At 43.2% G+C, this 20,584-nt stretch overlaps 1 protein-coding gene across 1 annotated transcript in view; it reads right to left on the bottom strand.

Annotated features, from left to right (window-relative positions):
* LOC126285316 (uncharacterized protein CG3556-like) overlaps positions 1–20,584 on the bottom strand; it is a 597,333-nt gene that overhangs the window by 11,926 nt on the left and 564,823 nt on the right. The window contains exons 9-10 of the mRNA XM_049984616.1: positions 5,791–6,082; positions 3,275–3,429 (exon numbers count right to left, since the gene is read on the bottom strand). Of these exons, the coding sequence (XP_049840573.1) occupies positions 3,275–3,429; positions 5,791–6,082 (447 nt within the window). The remainder of the gene's footprint in view (positions 1–3,274; positions 3,430–5,790; positions 6,083–20,584) is intronic.

Here is a 20,584-nt window from a genome sequence, read left to right as displayed (position 1 = left end):
TCTCTACATTTGGTACCGGTGTTGCGTAAACAAGACTTTCAAATGCCCATATAAATGCAAGTCAAGAGAGTTGAGGTCAGGAGAGCGTGTAGGCCATGGAATTGGTCCGCCTCTACCAATCCATCGGTCACCGAAACTGTTTTTGAGAAGCGTACGAACACTTCGACTGAAATGTACAGGAGTTCCATCGAGCATGAACCACATGTTGTGTCGTACTTGTAAACGCACATGTTTTAGCAGCACAGGTACAGTATCTCGTGTGAAATCACGATAACGTGCTCCATTGAGAGTAGGTGGAAGAACATGAGGCCCAATCAAGACATCACCAACAATGCCTGCCCAAACGTTCACAGGAAATCTGTGTTGATGACGTGATGGCACAATTGCGTGCGGATTCTCGTCAGCCCACACATGTTGATTGTGAAAATTTACAATTTGATCATATTGGAATGAAGCCTCATCCGTAAAGAGAACATTTGCACTGAAATGAGGATTGACACATTGTTGGATGGACCATTCGCAGAAGTGTACCCGTGGAGGCCAATCAGCTGCTGATAGGGCCTGCACACGCTGTACGTTGTACGGAAACAACTGGTTCTCCCGTAGCTCTCTCCATACATTGACGTGGTCAACGTTACCTTGTACAGCAGCAACTTCTCTGACGCTGACATTACGGTTATCATCAACTGCACGAAGACTTGCCTCGTCCATTTCAGGTGTCCTCCTCGTTCTAGGTCGCGAGTCATAGGCTGGAATGTTCTGTGCTCCCAAGACGCCGATCAATTGCTTCGAGCGTCTTCCTGTCGGGACACCTTCGTTCTGGAAATCTGTCTCGATACAAACGTACTGCGCCACGACTATTGCCCCGTGCTAATCCATACATGAAATGTGCATTTGCCAACTCCGCATTTGTAAACATTGCACTGACTGCAAAACCACGTTCGTGATGAACACTAACCTGTTGATGCTACGTACTGATGTGCTTGATGCTAGTACTGTAGAGCAGTGAGTCGCATGTCAACACAAGCACTGAAGTCAGGATTACTGGCCAACTGGCGGTGAATCGGGGACGTACAGTACATACTGACGAAACTAAAATGAGCTCTAACATGGAAATAAAGCGTTTCCGAACACATGTCCACATAACATCCTTTCTCTATTTGTGTGTGAGGAATGTTTCCTGAAAGTTTGGCAGAACCTTTTTGTAACACCCTGTATAGTTCACTGTCAAGTTATCTGACGTTACTTTTTTATACTATGATCAGCGTTATGGAAGGGGACACCTGTGTTTTATTGAGAGAGTCTTCTCTGTCTAAAAAAGGTCCATGGCCTTCCTTTTGTTATTTATAATGCAATCAGAAATTTTGTTATATAGTTTACACTACACAGACTAAAAGGAAGTTTTTTGGATGTTTAGGTCAGCCGTTGACACCTGACGATATGATTTTGTAGTCACGGAACTAGTGGTGAATCAAAGGAAAATCAATAAATCTTCTCATAGCAGCTGTTGCTGCTATTTTTCATTCAAATTATAAGATTAGCTGGTGATTTTACTATCCTCAGTGAAAGTGAAGCAGAATTACAAGGACTGTTGAATGAAAGTGAACAGTGAAATAAGTACGGAATATAGATTGGGAGCAAACCGAAGAAAGGTGGAAGTAATGCGAAGTACCAGAAATGAAATAGCGGGAAATTTAACGTAAAAATTGGAAGTCTACTACCCTGGAAGCAAAATAATACATGGTTGTGAAACAGGGAGGGCATGAAAAGCAGACTATCACAGGTAAAGAGGGAATTCCTGGCCAAAAGAAGTATGCCAGTATCAAATATCGGTCTTAATCTGAAGAAGTAATTTCTGAGAATGTACGTTTGGAGCACAGCATTGTATGGCAGTGAATCGTGGTCAGTGGGAAAACGAGAAGAGAATCGAAGTATTTGAAATGTAGTGCTACAGAAGAATGCTGAAAATTTAGAGGAGTGATAGGATATGGAAAGGGGTGGTTACTCGTAGAACCGGAGAAGAAAGGAACGTATGGGAAACATTGACAAGAAGATGTGACAGGGCGATAGGACACGTGTTGAGATATCAGGGAATAACTTCCATGGGACTAGTGGGAGCTGTAAAAACTGCAGAGGAAGACAACGATTGCTATACGTTCAACAAACAAAGTAGGTTGCAAGTGCTACTCCGATATGAAGAAATTGGTGCAGGAGAGAAAATCGTGGCGGACCGCAACATACCAGCCAGAAGACAAATGATTAAAAAAAATTATAATCGTTCAAGCATAAAATGAGTCTGTGGACCTGCAACCTCGGACAGTCGAACGACCACAAGATAAGTAGACCCACGGGAGCTGTGGAACTGAGGGCCTGCTGTTGGGGCTCGCCTCTTATAAATAAAAGACAGAAGTGTGGTCTGGATTATAAGCATACAGCTGTAAGAATTAGATTATGTTTACAAGCCAGCCAGGGAAGATGCTTTGCTCAGGAAGTAACTGAGGAAATGGCGCAGTACATCAACTGTAGAACCTGGAGCAGCTGTAGGACCACCAACAGATTTGTGCACTCGTCATTTTCTCACATCGTAAACGAAGAATAGGAAACGTGAATACTGCGAAAGGCATGATTTTTCTTTTCCAGCAGAAGATGCCCATATGTTGTCGAGTTTCTGAAGCACATGGACACGATTAACAGGTGGTGGTTGACGCCTTTGACCTTCGATTCTCTTTTAGTCTGCTGGGGTCGATTTTGATGTGTCAATAACCACGGGAATGAAGGTAAACATTTTTGCCGACTGAGTATTATCCAGGATTACTATTAGTCATTAATACATATCAACTGGACGACATGAGATGTGACAGTAGTATTCGGTTTCATGTTTGTATTCCGATTCAAAGCTATAGATCTCGTTTAACACGATGACACTAAAACTAATTTTAGTGTTTGATTCATTTCAGTGGAAATATGTTGTCGACTAATAGCCTACCAGCGTACTGTACCCTACTGAATCTTCCTTCTGATTCCGTAATTTACCCTACGTTCTTCATCTTTCCATACACAAAATGTTTTAAGCTCTTCTTCTACTTCGAATTATTCTCACTGAACTGTAACCCAACTTCTTTTCAATTTACTTCCTCAGATCACTATATCTATGTCATGCATCCATGGATGAAAATCAACAGAAAATTTAGCAAAACAGAGAGAAGTCTTTTGTGTCACAAACGAAACGCCGCTCGTGTTGTTATACTGGCGTGACAGAATTCAAACAACATACCAACAGGTGTGATGAGTTGATTTGATGGAGGATCTGCAGGGTTTGGCAGTGTGGGCGTCTGGTACAGCAGCCAGAACAGGTAGCTGGCCGGCTCCTCCTTGCGACCCGCTAGCGTGTGTACATAGTGCCCATTAGGCCACTCCGTTGCCTCGAACCTGTACAGAGTCAGAACCAGGGAAGCCGTTAAGTGGGCTTGACGCAATTTCAGCATGGTTGGTTACAACAGACAAAACAAGTGTAGCAACATGTACACATTACGACTGGTGGTGGTTGCTGGTACTACAATAATTATGATGGTAATAGTGATGGTACAATGGTGGTGTTTGTGCTTGTAATGTGATGATCGCAATGACTGTGGTCATTATGATGGTAGTAGTAGTGATACGAGATGGTGGTCATTCTAATATAGAATGTGATAAGATAGCGCTAGTGGACAATCAATTAGCATAATGATACTGATATGTAACCGGCATGTAATGATGTAATCGTGACGATATATCGTGTTGGTGATTAGAACAATATGTTGATGATTACATGATGATGATTGTGTGGTTAGTAAGGGAGAGTGCTGCATCTTGGAACACTTTCGCCTATAATAAAAGTTCAATATGTTTTCTTATTCCATTTCAAATGACGTGATTCAGTTTACGTTTGTTGCAGATATTTTCTGAAACTTCAGAAATTACCCAACAACAAGGAAGGTTTTTCCAAATGTGAAAAACTGTTCAAAGGTACAATATGGTCATGTACCCAGCAACAAATACTATATGAAAATCTAAAGGTTTGCAATTGAGAAAATCCTATTAGTACTATGTTTAATAGTCTGTATGTTACATTATTATTCTATTATACACCAATCATCAGTAACTGAAACGCAAATAAGAAATAGTGGTTTGAAAAACCAAAGTTAAACACATTTTGAAATAGAACCGTTGTAAAGTAACAGAAATTGCCATTTTCGAGACGGGAAAATTGTTAAAACGTTGAAGACACTGAGTTATTTTGTAAATATCAAGTTTTCCATGGTGAAAAGACCTTCCGCTTGAAGGTCACAAGAAGACTACGCACGACTGACGAAGCATGGCTTCCATATGTTATGAAACTAATTTTAAAAATATACAGAATTTTAATTTGTGACTAACGTACCATAAAAAAGGCTTCGATATACAGGACGTAACGAGTATAAATGTCAATATTTATGTTGGTGACTGAGGACAATGTACCGAACAACATTACAACAGTATTATTTATGGCACTGGAGACTAATAAGCGATTACTAGTCGTATGTTTTTGATGTGAATAGTTCCTCTAAGTCCATATGGCAAAAGAAAGCCATAAATGCTTACGAATTTTCAACTGGGCAGCACGTCAGTTATTGCAATGTGGCTGCATGGATACAAAATAGACAGACTATACTAACACATCGTCCACTTCCCCCTTAACACTTAAATATGTGGAACTCTTAAAGCTTACAAGGCTGCACAAAACACAACCTCATGTTCTATAATAACAACAAAAACAGTGGAAAATGAAAGAAACTGCTTATGGCGGCTTCCAATGCCTGTTCTTTCTCATGATCGTGTGTTCCTAGGTACAACACTCTCTGCTAAATTACAGAACAAAAACATTTAATCATATAAAAGCGCGGGGTCTGGTCTTCAGGACATGTCCGAAAGAACAGACAGTAGACAGAATCCACAGCTGTGATACATATGACGTAATTGAAGGTGGAGGCGGATGAAAGGAAAGGAAAGGGAAAGAATTAGTGGTGTGGCACTGTATGCGGAATCAGCAGCGACAAGTGAAAATATGTGCCAACCCGGAATCTCGTGCTTACTAGGCGGCTACTTTAACGAGTACACCACTGTTGATCGTAAGTGTATTGACTATCTCGGTATGCTCCCCGCCTGACACACACTACCACCCAGCACCATCTATCCGCAGTCCTCGTCCATATTCTCCAAACTCACTAATTTTTAGATTCGCATTGGAGGGCCAAAGTAAATGTAAATCCACACTGAAGGTTTTAGATTAATTGCCCAACGAAGCGAAACAGTTATACGAATGTTTTTTGGGACAAACATTTTTATATAATTGATTTGCATTAATGGACAATTAATCCACAACCTTCAATGTGGATGCACATTTACCTCTTGTGGGAATCTATAAATTATTGAGTGTGGAGGATATAGACGGGGCCTGTGGATAGGTGGCGCTAGGTGGGAGTGTGGATTAGCTGGGGAGCGTACTGAGATAGTCAAGGTATTTACGATAAACCTGTGTCCGGGTGGTGCAGTGGTAAAGGCAACTACCTAGTAAGCGGGAGACCCCGGGTTCGAGTCCCCCTGCGTCACACATTTTCTCTCGCGGCCTCTGATTCAGCATAAATCCCAGACGTAGCTTATATCATTAGTTTCTTCCCTTTCCTTTCCTTTGTCCCCTTCCAGCTTTACATAAAAATATTTGGACTTAATGTGTGAGCCAGGCTATACAGATGACGTCAGCGAGCGACTCACTGGTAGTGCTCATCCTGCTGGGCGGCGAGCATCATGACGTTGTAGAAGCTGGAGTTGCGCGCGGGTCGCAGGGTCAGCGAGTAGTTCTCGGAGACCTCGGTGCCCACCCACAGCGAATACGTCACCGTCACCTCGTCCGGCTGCTGGCTCGAGTTGCGGCTGCCGGATGACGTCACCACCTCGTCGCTGGGTCCGGCGCTGGAGCCGCCGTCGGGACGCCCGGGGGACGTCGTCGCGGCCAGCGGCGGCGCCAGAGGGGCCGAGTTGCCGCCGAAGTCGAAGGACACCGGGCCTGCGGACGTTGGCATCAGAGGACTGCCTGCACGTACTCTCACGAGCACAAAAACTGGCTGTCAGTAACTTCAGCGTTAGATGAAGGTTTCTATACCACTACATTAAATTCTCTGTTATATGTCAGTGTTCCACGCAACGCCATGGACACGCCTCAGGCGTAATCTACATGTATAGAAATCAATTGCCGGATGTATGAAACATCATCACCTGATAACAGCTTAACCGATTTGGTCGATTTTTGTTGTTGTGTTCGTTATTGTAAGGGCAATGTTTCAGCGAAAGAATATTTTTGGAACATCCCATGGATATATAGGTAACATATAAAGCGGAAATGTTGCTACAGAAAATCTCGAAACGTTGTTGACCAATTTACTAAAATTGTCAATGTTAATAAATGTATACACTTTAAGATATTACACACAACGAAAAAAGTTTTGTATCACCCCTGTTCCCAGAACTCTTGAAGATAAACGTTGATTGTGGAATTTGTATCAAGAGACAGGGCCTTTGACTGTTCAGAGATGTCACTAAACCCGGCCAATGATGTAAACAACCATGCATGAGCGGCGCCTATTAGACGGAGGGGGTCCGACAGGAGACCAGTTACAGTCATTCCACAAGGAAGGAGGTCCACGGCTCGTGTTGTCTCTAGTTCAACCATGCCTAGAAGGTCCATACCGCGGTGCGATAGCGTCCGCATTGTTACTTCGTGCCAGGAAGGGATCTCAACAAGGGAAGTGTCCAGGCGTCTTAGCGTCAACCAAAGCGATGTTGTTCGGAGATGGAGGAGATACAGAGAGACAGGAACTGTCGATGACATGCCTCGCTCAGGCCTTCCAAGGGCTACTACTGCAGTGAATGACTGCTACCTACGGATTATAGCTCGGAAGAACACTGAATAATGCTTTCGTGCAGCCACAGGACGTCGTGTCACGACTCAAACTGTGCGCAATAGGCTGCATGATGCGCAATTTCACTCCCGACGTCCATGGCGAGGTCCATCTTTGCAACCACGACACCAAGCAGCGCAGTACAGATGGGCCCAACAATATGCCGAATGGACCGATGAGTGTCGCATATACCTTCAACCAGACTATCGTTAGTGTCGTGTTTGAAGGCAACCCGGTCAAGCTGAACCCATTAGACACACTGTCCAGTGAGTGCAGCAAGATGGACATTCCCTGCTGTTTAGGGGTGGCATTATGTGGGGCCGACGTACGCCGCTGGTGGTCATGGAAGGAGCCGTAACGGCTGTACGATACGTGAATGCCGTCCTCCAACCGATAGTGCAACCATATCGACAGCATACTGACGAGGCATTTGTCTTCATGGACGAGAATTCACGCCCCATCGTACACATCCTGTGAATGACTTCCTTTAGGATAACGACATCGCTCGACTAGAGGGGCCAGCATGTTCTCCAGACGTGAACCCTATCGGAACACGCCTGGGATAGATTGAAAAGGGCTGTTTATGGACGACGTGACTCAAAAACCACTCTGACTGATCTACGCCGAATTGCCGTTGAGGAGTGAGACAATCTGGACCAACAGTGCCTTGATGAACTTGTGGATGATATGCCACAACGAATACAGGCATGTATCAATACAAGAGGACGTGCTACTGGGTATTGGAGGTACCGGTGTGTACAGCAATCTGGACCACCTCCTCTGAAGGTCTCGCTGTATGGTCGTACAACATGGAATGTGCAGTTTTCATGAGCAATAAAAAGGGCGGTAATTATGCTTATGTCGATCTCTATTCCAATTTCTGTACAGGTTCGGAACTCTGGGAACTAAGCTGAAGTGCCCGACCTCTTACGGGAATCGGCAGTGCGCCGCGAATAATGAGTATAATGGGCGGGGGCAATACGAAGGTAGAGCGGGACAGTACGTTGAGAATGTGGGTTTCGCGGGAGGGGTGCCAGAGATAAATCCCTGCAGTCGCGATGTCCTCCGTGTCCTCGGTGGCTCAGATGGATAGAGCGTCTGCCATGTAAGCAGGAGATCTCGGTGTTACGTGTGATATATCTGATTTGCCGGTCCGCGTCATGCCGCTTCTAATATTTTCTTTTTATCTTCGCGTTTCTAAAAGATTTTAGGGCCGTGTTATAAACTTAATAAACGTATGTACTGTAATATTCGTTGTTATGTACATATAAGAGCGCCCTCTAGCAGGTAAGATTTGTCATTGTCAATAATTTACAAATAAAGCATGAAACATGGAGGTGCCAGTAACTATCCAAAACACGGTGATCACTTGGTGAAACAAACAAAATAAATTTGAGAAGAACTGAAAGATAACTTACTCTCGGCCATCTACGAAGCATAAAAGAAAAATTACAACTTAGCTATTTTAGTAGCCTTCTTTTGCAAACAAGAACATCTTTAATTAAAGTACATATGCAGATGAATTGTATTCCGGTACCGGTAGGTGAATGTTCCCTCTGTTGGTTTTCGTCGTTGTTCCGTTTACTTTCGAGTGCAAAGGAAGACGTTAATTCTTTTCGCAGTAAATTGTATTTTTTGTACAAATTAGAACATATTTCACAAAGTCCACACAACATTTTTATTCCTAGTATTTCATCCAGAACTGCGCTGGCCATCTTCAAAGGCGTTGCTCCTCAGCGGAGAAACAAGGCCTCTGAAGATGATCAGCATAGATTTGGACGAAACGTTAGGTATAGATGAGTTTCGTGGACCACGATCTCATACACCGAAAGGTTTACCAGCAGCAAAGTCATCTGGCCGTGAAAGTCTTTATTCTATCAAATTTCACAAAAACCTTTGGGGTTGCTTTTTAAGTCCTTTTTGTAATACATAAATAAATGACGAGCTTGAAGTTGGCAAGTTCTCGCTTTCAAAGAAAGAAACGACAGCAATACTTTCCAAAATTGCATGTATATACCAATTTAAGATATAATGAGTTGTTACTTTAATTCGTGTACAAGAAGTTCTAGCACAGTTTCAACGATACTCCGTATTTGCGAGTCCAGAAGAGACTTACGGTATTACTACATTTATTATTTTGATGTATAAAGCGCGTATAATTTTGTATACGTGACTAGATTGCGTTACGTATACGGTCCTCAAATGAATAAACAGAACAACTAAAACTAAGGCAACAAACATGTCAAAGCGAGTAAGATGAGGCATGACTTACCCACCGGTGTGCAACTTATAAATACGTTCCCACTTATTAATTCTAGTGAGGCACAATCAATAACTGTACACTTGCAGACAGCATTTTTGAAATGAATATAACCTGGTTACCTGCACATTACTGTTATGCTCAGAAATAATTAGATTTTGAAAACGTCAACCAGCCACAGCAGCAAGGATACCAGATGTGGGCTTCGTTGCACGGGAGGTTCGCCGCCCTCAGACTCAATACAACCACAAAAGACGATGGACATCACCAACGGTGGAAGCTTGACGTGGCCACGTCATACTGGCATTGGAGAGAGATATCACCGCGTGAATCTAATGTCTCCCTAAGTGTCTCCCCAAAGGGATTGGCCGACAGATATATTTGCTGGTGGAGGGCAGAAGTGCTGGAGATGGTCGAGTTTGACCCATAAGAGACGGTGCGTGCTGACAACAGTCCTTTGTATCCACTGCGAAAGCATGCGGCCGACTAACGGAAATGTTAAAACCACAGTCACATTCGAAAAGGTTCGAAGCAGCACAGCTATGTTACAGTTATGTATAACACATTTAAGGTCTTGTCGAGATGGAAAACATAAACCTATGCTGAACATCATAGTACAACTGATTTAGGACCTACAGATCTATAAAAATATATACGAGATGATCATTAATAAAACCGACAAACTCCAGAGATGGATTTCTGACTGGAAATGGAGGAAAAAGGGTCCCACGAACGTGTTTGTGGATATGGACGGTGTGCGTGCAGCTACAACAAATAGCCCCGGAACACAGTACTTAGCTGCATCGCACCACGTCACAACAGATGTTGAAAATGGTCCCCATGGCATGCAATGTACGCGTTCACACGTCGCATCATAGATTGCCGCACTTTTTCGCATGTTCCGGTCTCTCTCTGAACAGCGTCCCAGACATCGTGAAGACTCTGTTGAAGGGTCCGCATATCAGAAACTACTTCAGCATAAACGACGCTTTTCAGGTGCACCCAGAGATAAAAGCCGGCCGCGGTGGTCTCGCTGTTCTAGGCGCGCAGTCCGGAACCGTGCGACTGCTACGGTCGCAGGTTCGAATCCTGCCTCGGGCATGGATGTGTGTGATGTCCTTAGGTTAGTTAGGTTTAAGTAGTTCTAAGTTCTAGGGGACTAATGACCACAGCAGTTGAGTCCCATAGTGCTCAGAACCATGTGAACCAGAGATAAAAATTCAGGAAGTTTAAGTCTGGCGCCATAGCAGGCCATGCTACAGGGCCTCAGTGTCCTACCCAACGTACGGGACAAACCGTAATGCAGAAGTGGGATGGTGCTCCGTCATCCAGAAACACGAAACCTGTCGTATTCCCAAATTCGCATTTTCAACCAGCCCAGCCAGAGTATTCCACTGTACGTCCAGGTACGTGCCCCATCGAGGCGTTGTGCGTTAATAACCGGTCCAAGTATGGGATCGCCAAGAATCCCTGCCCACACATTAATGTTGAGCCCATACTGATGTCTCAACCATTCCTCGAGGATTGTCTATAGCCCACAGATGACGATTGTTTAGAATAATGGTGCTAGTTCTGGTGAAGGCTGCTTCGATAAAGAGGACCGATGACAGAAATACAACAACTGTAATGGTCTGATGCAAAAACCATCGACAAAATCCTCCTCGTAGAGGGAAATCCGCTGCTGATAATCCTGGCATTCGCTGCAGGCGGTATGGATAGTAGCGGTTGTCATATAGGATACGCAGAATCGTACATTGCCTAACTTTGCTAGAGCTTGTACTACGTTTCAGCTTTGGAGCTTGTACTAGGATACGTCCAATATTCTGTAGAACCTGGTCCTCCAATCTGATGTACGCACAGTCTGTTACCTCCGTACACGTTCGTCTGTATGAAAAGAGCGTGCTCAACCAAACGCCCAAAAAGGGCTTGCAATGTTGTGTGACGTGGTTGATGTGTGTGAGGATACCTGTTTTGGTGTAGCCGTGCTGTCTCTCTACCGTTTCCAGACCTGCTTGGTCGTACACAAACACCATCTCGGCTTGTTCTCGACATCAATACCGGACTATTCTGCTGCTTATAATAGTCTACGTCGACAGCCTGCAACACTCAAAGATCACCCGAAAGTTGTTCTGAGGAACTGTCATTCGTCAGTGTCATCCACCGTCGCAACGATGCATTTCCGGAAACAAATTCATATGGCTTTTTTTCTCCATTTCCCGTGAGGAATCCGTTCCTGCAGTTTGTCGGTTTTATTAATGTTGATACTGTATATTAAGGTAAATTGGGGAAATTAATATCTATACAGAGCTGAGTGGTGACTGAAGAAAAGGGTAATACAAAGTAAAACTCTGATCTCGTACCAAAGAATCAATACGTTTTATTTCTGTGTTTCTAGTATTTTTGCTCGTATTACATTTAATTTTAGTGAAAAATGTTGCTAATCTTAATTATAATTATAAAGCCGAAACAGCATGCTGAAGCAGAACTACAAATGAGTCTACTGAAGTGACACCACCTAAAGTGCAATTAATCTAATTGTAGAAAACTGATATTAAACAGTATCAAAAAGCGTAATCGCAGTTGCGGTAATTAGACGCCACGGAAGTTCTGTGTGATTGGTTACTACAGACAGAACAGGTGTAGTGACTTTCGTGGAGATGCTGTTGGAGTTGGTATAATATGCCTGACGTTTGCCTAAAGTGATTGGCAACCCCTCAGACACTGCAGCATCACGTGGTTGCCTGTGCACAAGGCGTTGCCTCCGCGGACTACGTAGCCACAAGGACGACAGGACAAGCACCACTAGAGGTCCTTCTAGCCAGGGATCTCTTTGCTCTGGCGAGTCACGCGTGTGAAAATGGATCGTCACAAATTTCTCCGGGCCCGGAGCACGCTAACACGTCAGCAGCTCGCTACGCCGAAGCCCTGGTCCAATTCATGCTCCGGCTTTTAACAGCGCATGAGATCCCTGTCGGAAACCACCAATACAGGACCCACTACTCCACAGCGATATCCCGGAACGTCTCTGTCTGCCAGTTACGCCGAATGCTCAACCTCGGTCGTTGGAATTATCAGAGGTTCTTCACGACCCCTTCGTTTATTGACTGTGTGTTCCGTGTGTATGCCTGTTAGTGTATGAGAAGTATTTTTTCCTGTGTTATTAAATCTCTCTTCTGTGGTAGTAATGAACTCCTGATTTTGTTTACCTTTTCTCATTATTGCTTGTCAAATATCTCTCCATGAGAGATGGTTCAAATGGCTCTGAGCACTATGGGACTCAACATCTTAGGTCATCAGTCCCCTAGAACTTAGAACTACTTAAACCTAACTAACCTAAGAACATCACACACACCCATGCCCGAGACAGGATTCGAACCTGCGACCGTAGCAGCCCCGCGGTTCCGGACTGCAGCGCCAGAACCGCACGGCCACCGCGGCCGGCTCCATGAGAGATATACCAGTGGTGGTGGTGGTAATATTTAAAATGTCTGTTAGTGCCTAACAATTACACCCATTCCTAGTAACACCCACCACATAAAAGCTGGGATTTATCTTCCCTCAGCAGTTAATTGTGTTTTAACTTTTAAGTGACCTGACTGTGTCAATTTTTATAGTGGACAGTATGAATTCAGTACTACACAGATTTTACGACAAATGTTAGTCACAGAAAATTTATGAGCAATCCTAGATGCGTTATAAAAAAACCTCGAAATTTGACGAGCATAACACCACTGTAAAGTGAAAGAATTTGAAATGGCGATGCGACATGTAATTTGAATGTCATTAAGAAACAATCATCTCGATTGTAGTGTATGAAAATGTCTTATCAAAGCTGTGGATTCAGAGATAGTAAAGAAGCTATTGGGATCCTCCTGTTGATCTGTAACATGATTCACAGGTTGCCATGTTGGCCAAGACGAGCTGTATTTATCGCTATGTCTCAAAATTTAAAGAGGCCCTTAAGGCTAGTCCAAAGCTCTGTTTGCGTAAATGTCTGCCCTCATGACATCTGTACAGACAGATCATTGCGTGTGAACAAGTGATTTGCGCAGGTGCGAGATGTGCGCACACCTGGGTTAGAGGTTTGAGCGAAACTGCGTTATTCTGTGCAGTCAGATTAGTGCGCGTCGAAAGGAGATTGCAGCAAATATGGTGCTAAAACGTGTTTGCGTCAGCTTCAGTAAGGTGTTTCTCGCCTGTGTGTGCTCAGTGAATTTTAAAATGGGAGATACGCGTCAGTGCTCTAGATAGTTCATTGTCGAATTTATCGAAAAGTATAGGAGTGATGCATGTTAGCGGGAAATTAAAAGCAGGGAATACAGTGGTAGGGAAAAGAAAGAAGCTTATTATAATTATTTAACAGAGAAATTACGAGCGGTTGACCCTACGGCAAACAGGGAAAAGTTACGTATCAAAAAAGTCGTTGGGGACTGTTCACCGCAGAGAGCAACGAAATTTATTCGATGTGCTGGTTTCACTCGTTACTGTCCTACGCTATAATCTAACGTGAGCTGACAGCGTATAAAAAAAAAACCTTACGATCTATTTGTATTAAAGAAAAGTGTAATCAGCTGATAATGGAAGATCTTGGCACAGGGTCTTCAGGAACATACCGATAGTTATTGTTACACTTCTTTTTCTTTCTAATATAATATGTGGTTTATAGCAAGATTGATTTATAGGTGAACTGTAGAATTCACTACCACAACACTATAAGTAAATTTTTTCAGATATGCTATGAATCCCTGTCTAGAGTTCAGAATGGAATTTTATATTCTGGTGCAAACGTTTCTGGTAGGCTCAGGCAGGAAACATCAAATCTCGACTTAGAAACGAACTTCAGCTCATTGGTCATCTATATAACTTCTAAGAATATGTGTGTTTGAGACACTTCTAAAACCGTAAAAATATGACCCGTAACTTATCAGAATTAAGGTACAGTTCTTTAATTGCCTTTATGAAATCAGTCTTCAGGACAGTACCAAGAGGTCACGTGTTCAACACTTGTTTCGAAATAGCTGTAGCTCCTGTTGCCAGGGTCAGCCGCTTATGTGGCGAAATTCTTCTCTTCATACAAGGTATTTTCCGTATTATACTAGCAGTTACGAGCGTCGAAAGATAATTACACGTGTCCAAACCAGCGCCCAAATAATTATGCCAGTCGTCAAGTTCGCTCTGCAACTCATGAAGTAAGTTTACGTGCGAAAACTACCTGTGCTTAAGCAGTCACTATGTACACCGTTTTGATCTCTCTCTCTGTTTCCGGCATGTTGTTCGCTTTTTGTGTTTCTCAACTCAAGTTTCAAACAAAGAACGTAACTGAATTTCTGCTATTTGCGAATAAATGAAGTAAAATTTGAGGTTACAGTACGAGACTGTGGTCGCTTGCCACTGAAATTTCTTTTCTGTGTCGACAGATGGCAGGCAGGCAATAGTTATGGCGCTCATCGCTGACACAACCGGTTTACGGTTATTATTCTTTTTTCCTTCGCCAGTCAAACCTATTTATCAAAACCACTTAGAACAACCAGTTTTTGAAATAACTGATTTTCGGTTTCTTGTTGCTATGTATGTAAAACAAGTAGAGATAGACCAAAGATGTAAAAATTTTGACTCACAGAGGTTCAAAATTCATAGAATCAAAATATTAAATTATATAGGCAATGAAAGAAAACTTACTTCATGCGCCGTGCGCTGCTTTTTTCGAAAAGTGCTACGTGGATAAATACTACAAAATCGCTAATATTCTTCTGTTGATTCTAATTCTTTGAAACTCTGTTAAAAAACTATCACTATTTGGGCACTCCGATTAGCCACTGACAAAGAGTGAAAACTGAGGCTGAAGAACTTTATTTTTCATGTTAATTAGTGCGTTTTCAAGGGCTAAAAGCAGATAAAGGCATTATGTGGAGACACATACAGCAGATCAGCTATTTCCTATTTTTACTGCATACAATGAGTGAATTAGCGTAAAGTTTTTGATTTATTACTATAACCATAATAGCTTTCAAAAATGGTTCAAATGGCTCTGAGCACTATGGGACTTAATTCCTAAGGTCATCAGTCCCCTAGAACTTAGAGTTTCTTAAAGCTAACTAACCTAAGGACATCACACACATCCATGCTCGGGGCAGGATTCGAACCTGCGACCGTAGCAGTCGCGCGGTTCCGGACTGAGCACCTATAACCGATAGACCACCGCGGCCGGCAGGTGCCATAGTGCTCAGAGCTATTTTGCCATTGGTGTACTTTACATACGACCAGAATCTCTCTGGGTTTTCTACCATATTTTGAAACAATATTTCATTGTGTAAACTATTAAAAGAATCTCGACTTGACCGTAGAGGTTGCGCGGTTACAGACTGTAGCGCCTTTAACCGCTTGGCCACCCCGGCTGGCATAATTGCTTTCCTCGTTTATTAATTCATAGAAATGGCAGACAACTCTTTAATCTCTGTATATTTAAAAAACCGTATAGACAGGCGGGAGCCAAGTCTTGGACACCCGGCAGGCCTCGCAAAGCCACCACACACGGTGACAGGGACTTTGCTGTCCCAGAAATGCTGTTCCAGTTCTTAGGCAAGCATTTGTTGCTCGCTTCTATCGACATTGTTATTAAAATAGCCGTGATGGCTTTTCCCCATTTCCAATAATAACACAATGTTTCCAAAACAATTCAAATTTTACGAATAAAATTACTTCTTTTTAAAGAAAGGTTTATTTAAAAAAGAATAGTTTTAGCACTGTTAATATGGCTGTCCGCTCCCGGTAGCTGGTCAGCGCGACAGAATGTCAATCCTATGGGCCCGTGATCGATTCCCCACTGGGTCGGAGATTTTCCCTGGTCAGGGACTGGGTGTTGTGTTGTCCTAATCATCATCATTTCATCTTCATCGACACCCAAGTCTCTCTTAAGTGGCGTCGAAACGAAAGAATTGCACCCGTCGGACGGTCTATACAATGGGAGACCCTAGTCACAGGACGTTTATTTAACATGGCTAATTGATAATTTTCGTATATCCATAATTGAAACGGATGACTTGGGACGTCGGCTGGTATAATATATGTTAAAAATGATGAAATTGCTCCAGCTGTATTAAGGTGTTGATTTTATAGGCAACTAGTTTCGATGTTGTTACATCATCATCTTCAGGCCCATACTTGTTGACAGCAACCATATGTGTCTAACACTAGTAGTCAGTGGTGAGATAGGTGTGTTCCATTTGGAAGGCAGGTAGTAACAGCTACTACCTGCTTTCCGCATGGAACACGCCTATCTCACTACTGACTACTAGTGTTATACACATATGGTTGCTTCAAATGGTTCTGAGCACTATGGGAATTAACTTCTGAGGTCATCAGTCCCCTAGAACTTAGAACTACTTAAACCTAACTAAGGTCCGAACGCTGTTGCAGAGGCAACGGAAAAAGCATGCGAAGTTCAGAAGAACGCGAAATCCAGAAGATTGGCTAAAATTTACAGTCGCGCGAAATTTGGCACGGACTTCAATGCGAGATGTCTTTAATAGGTTCCACAACGAAACATTGTCTCGAAATTTGGTAGAAAATCCTTAGAAATTCTGGTCGTATGTAAAGTACAGAAGCGGCAAGCAGTCAATACCTTCGCTGCACAGTGCCGATGGTACTGTTATCGACGACTGTGCCGCTAAAGCGGAGTTATTGAACGCAGTTTTCCGAAATTCCTTCACCAGGGAAGACGAATGGAATATTCCAGAATTTGAAACACGAACATCTGCTAGCATGAGTCTCTTAGTAGTAGATACCTTAGGGGTTGCGGAGCAACTCAAATCGCTTGATACGGGCAAGTCTTCAGGTCCAGATTGTATACCGATTAGGTTCCTTTCAGATTACGCTGATACAATAGCTCTCTACTTAGCACTAATATACAACCGCTCGCTCACCGATAGATCTGTACCTACTGATTGGAAAATTGCCCCGGCCGCGGTGGTCTTGCGGTTCTAGGCGCGCAGTCCGGAGCCGTGCGACTGCTACGGTCGCAGGTTCGAATCCTGCCTCGGGCATGGATGTGTGTGATGTCCTTAGGTTAGTTAGGTTTAAGTAGTTCTAAGTTCTAGGGGACTGATAACCACAGCAGTTGAGTCCCATAGTGCTCAGAGCCATTTTTATTTTGGAAAATTGCGCAGGTCGCACCAGCGTTTAAGAATGGTAGTAGCAGTAATCCATCTAACTACAAACCTATCTCATTGACGTCGGTTTGCAAAACGGTTTTGGAGCATATACTGTATTCAAACATTATGAATCACCTCGAAGGGAACGATCTATTGATACGTAATCAGCATGCTTACAGAAAACATCGCTCCTGTCAACGCAGCTAGCTCTTTATTCGCACGAAGTAATGGCCGCTATCGACAGGGGATCTCAAGTTGATTCCGTATTTCTAGATTTCCGGAAAGCTTTTGACACCGTTCATCACAAGCGACTTCTAATCAAGCTGCGGGCCTATGGGGTATCGTCTCAGTTGTACGACTGGATTCGTGATTTCCTGTCAGGAAGGTCGCAGTTCGTAGTAATAGACGGCAAATCATCGAGTAAAACTGAAGTGACATCGGGTGTTCCTCAGGGAAGCGTCCTGGGACCTCTGCTGTTCGTGATCTATATAAATGACCTGGGTGACAATCTGAGCAGTTCTCTTAGGTTGTTCGCAGATGATGCTGTAATTTACCGTCTAGTAAGGTCATCCGAAGACCAGTACCAGTTGCAAAGCGATTTAGAAAAGATTGCTTTTTGGTGTGGCAGGTGGCAGTTGATGCCAACGAAAAATGTGAGGTGATCCACATGAGTTCCAAAAGAAATCCGTTGGAATTCGATTACTCGATAAAGAGTACAATTCTCAAAGCTGTCAATTCAACTAAGTACCGGGGGGTTAAAATTACTAGCAACTTCAGTTGCAAAGACCACATAGATAAAATTGTTGGGAAGGCGACCCAAAGGTTGCCTTTCATTGACAGGACACTTAGAAAATGCAAGTCCACTAAAGAGACAGCTTACACTACACTCGTTCGTCCTCTGTTAGAATATTGCTGCGCGGTGTGGGATCCTTACCAGGTGGGATTGACGGAGGACATCGAAAGGGTGCAAAAAAATAGGGAAGAGAGTGTGGCAGATATGATACGTGAATTGGGATGGAAGTCATTACAGCAAAGACGTTTCTCGTCGCGGCGAGATCTTTTTACGAAATTTCAGTCACCAACTTTCTCTTCCGAATGCGAAAACATCTTGTTGAGCCCAACCTACATAGGTAGGAATGATCATCAAAATAAAATAAGAGAAATCAGAGCTCGAACAGAAAGGTTTAGGTGTTAGTTTTTCCGCGCGCTGTTAGGGAGTGGAATGGTATGATTGTGGTTCGATGAACCTTCTGCCAAGCACTTAAATGTGAATTGCAGAGTATTCATGTAGATGTAGATGAAGGTAAGGTGATCACACACATCCATGCCCGAGGCACAGGATTCGAACCTGCACCTAGAACCACTCGGCCGCTCCGGACGACATACACGTATGGTAGCTGTCAACAAGTATGGGTCAGAAGATGATGATGTAACAATATCGAAATTAGTTGCGAATAAAACGAACACCTTAATAAGGCTGGAGGAATTTCATCATTTTTTAACATAATTGATAATTTGGTTTTTATATTTCGTTATTGGAAAAAAATAAAATGTAAATATCTGTTACGTCCGAGACCATAGAAACACTGAAAAATACTACATTTTCAGAACTAAAATACCGGTATCGGTTTTAAATGGTCGGTTTTTTCCACCTCTAGCGAACAGCAAGTTGGAACTTGTAAATGTTTAGACAACATAGTTTCGTGGAGATAGCAGCGATTGGTCTACTTATAATCAATCAATCACAATGACAGTCACAATCGCGTTATTTATTTTGTCGCCAACGGTTTCAACCCGCGATGGGATCATCTTCAGGGCAGTTTACACCATTTGGTCGCTCGCTGGAGTTGTCACCCTGCCTGAGGTATGACTTTTGAGGTTATTTTATTGCGGTTCTAATAAGTGTACCGTAACGGCCTTGCCTAAAATCAAAATACCTATTTGCACACCTTATACCATATGGCATAAATACATATTCTCTACAAGCGTTCTTAAATTGACGCACTAATTGCTCCATATTAGGCTTACAATACCACAATTCTTTCAACACTAAAACAGCTCCAGAATAATTAATCTTGTTGCCATAAAAGGTAATAACAAGTTCATCAATCCTCTGTTGATTATTAGGAACAAGGAAGGTGAGGAGTAAGTCGTCCGTATAATTACCAATATGGTCCCAGTTGGCATAAAAAACTACAACGCAGACATTAGCTCTAAACAAATACTTTTGTTCAGAACGTTACATTACCTTTCCTCTTACAAAATGTCATATACACTCTACAATAAATGTGACATATTTAACTTCACTCTGAACATTATCATTCTTTTCGGGTTCATCACCGGCAATCTGTTGGCCAATATAAAAGGGATTTGTCCCTTGAAACAACCTATTTTTAACTTAACACTCCTTTTCAAGATCAGACCAAGATTTAACTTTCGTTATATCTGCACCTTGTTCTGGCTTAGAATACGTTACGAACTTAAACCTATTCCTTCTAGTATATTTACGCCAAGGTACAGCAGATGCCTTCTGCGGGTTCAAACCAAAAGCTGCCATTTTATTGTTCCAGGCTATACGTACTTTCTCCAAAGCACCCTGGTCTTCACAAATCTTCTAGTTAGCTTTATCATCAAGAGTTAGCCTTTAAATCCTAACGTTAACTCTATACACATACATGTGACTGAGGCTTTCCCGGCGTAAACTATTGATGAAGGTTTCTCGGGTCTCCAGCAGGGTGCTAGCGTTGATATTTCGCGACGTTTCGGGAAGTGTCATACTACCCATCTTCTGGCGAACAGTCGAGATTCGCGGAGAGCGGGCTATTTATATGTGCGGTGGCCCCCTCCACTGAACCTCGGGTGGCTGCGGTGTACCAGCCGCGTGCGAGCGGTGGTAGGGATGACGGGTGCTCCAGGCGTCCGCGTTCGGTTCTCGGTGTAAGCATTCTGTCTGCGTCTGTGGCGGAGGACGTTGACGGGCGCACTCCCGACTGATTGCCGCTATCACAGGGTTCCATGCTGCGCTGAGTTGGTATCCCTCATCTCTGTTGACCTGATTGTCGTGATTCCTTATTTCTATGGATTCTTTGATAACGCTTTCCCAAAAGCCAGATGCTCGGCACAGTACCTTCGTGTTTTCGAAGTTGAAGGTGTGTTCTTCATTGATGGGGTGTTCTGCTATGGCTGATTTTTCTGTGTGA

Source organism: Schistocerca gregaria, chromosome 8 (genome assembly GCF_023897955.1).
Source record: "Schistocerca gregaria isolate iqSchGreg1 chromosome 8, iqSchGreg1.2, whole genome shotgun sequence".
NCBI classification, from domain to species: domain Eukaryota; kingdom Metazoa; phylum Arthropoda; class Insecta; order Orthoptera; family Acrididae; genus Schistocerca; species Schistocerca gregaria.
This window is presented reverse-complemented; position numbering and strand designations above follow the sequence as displayed.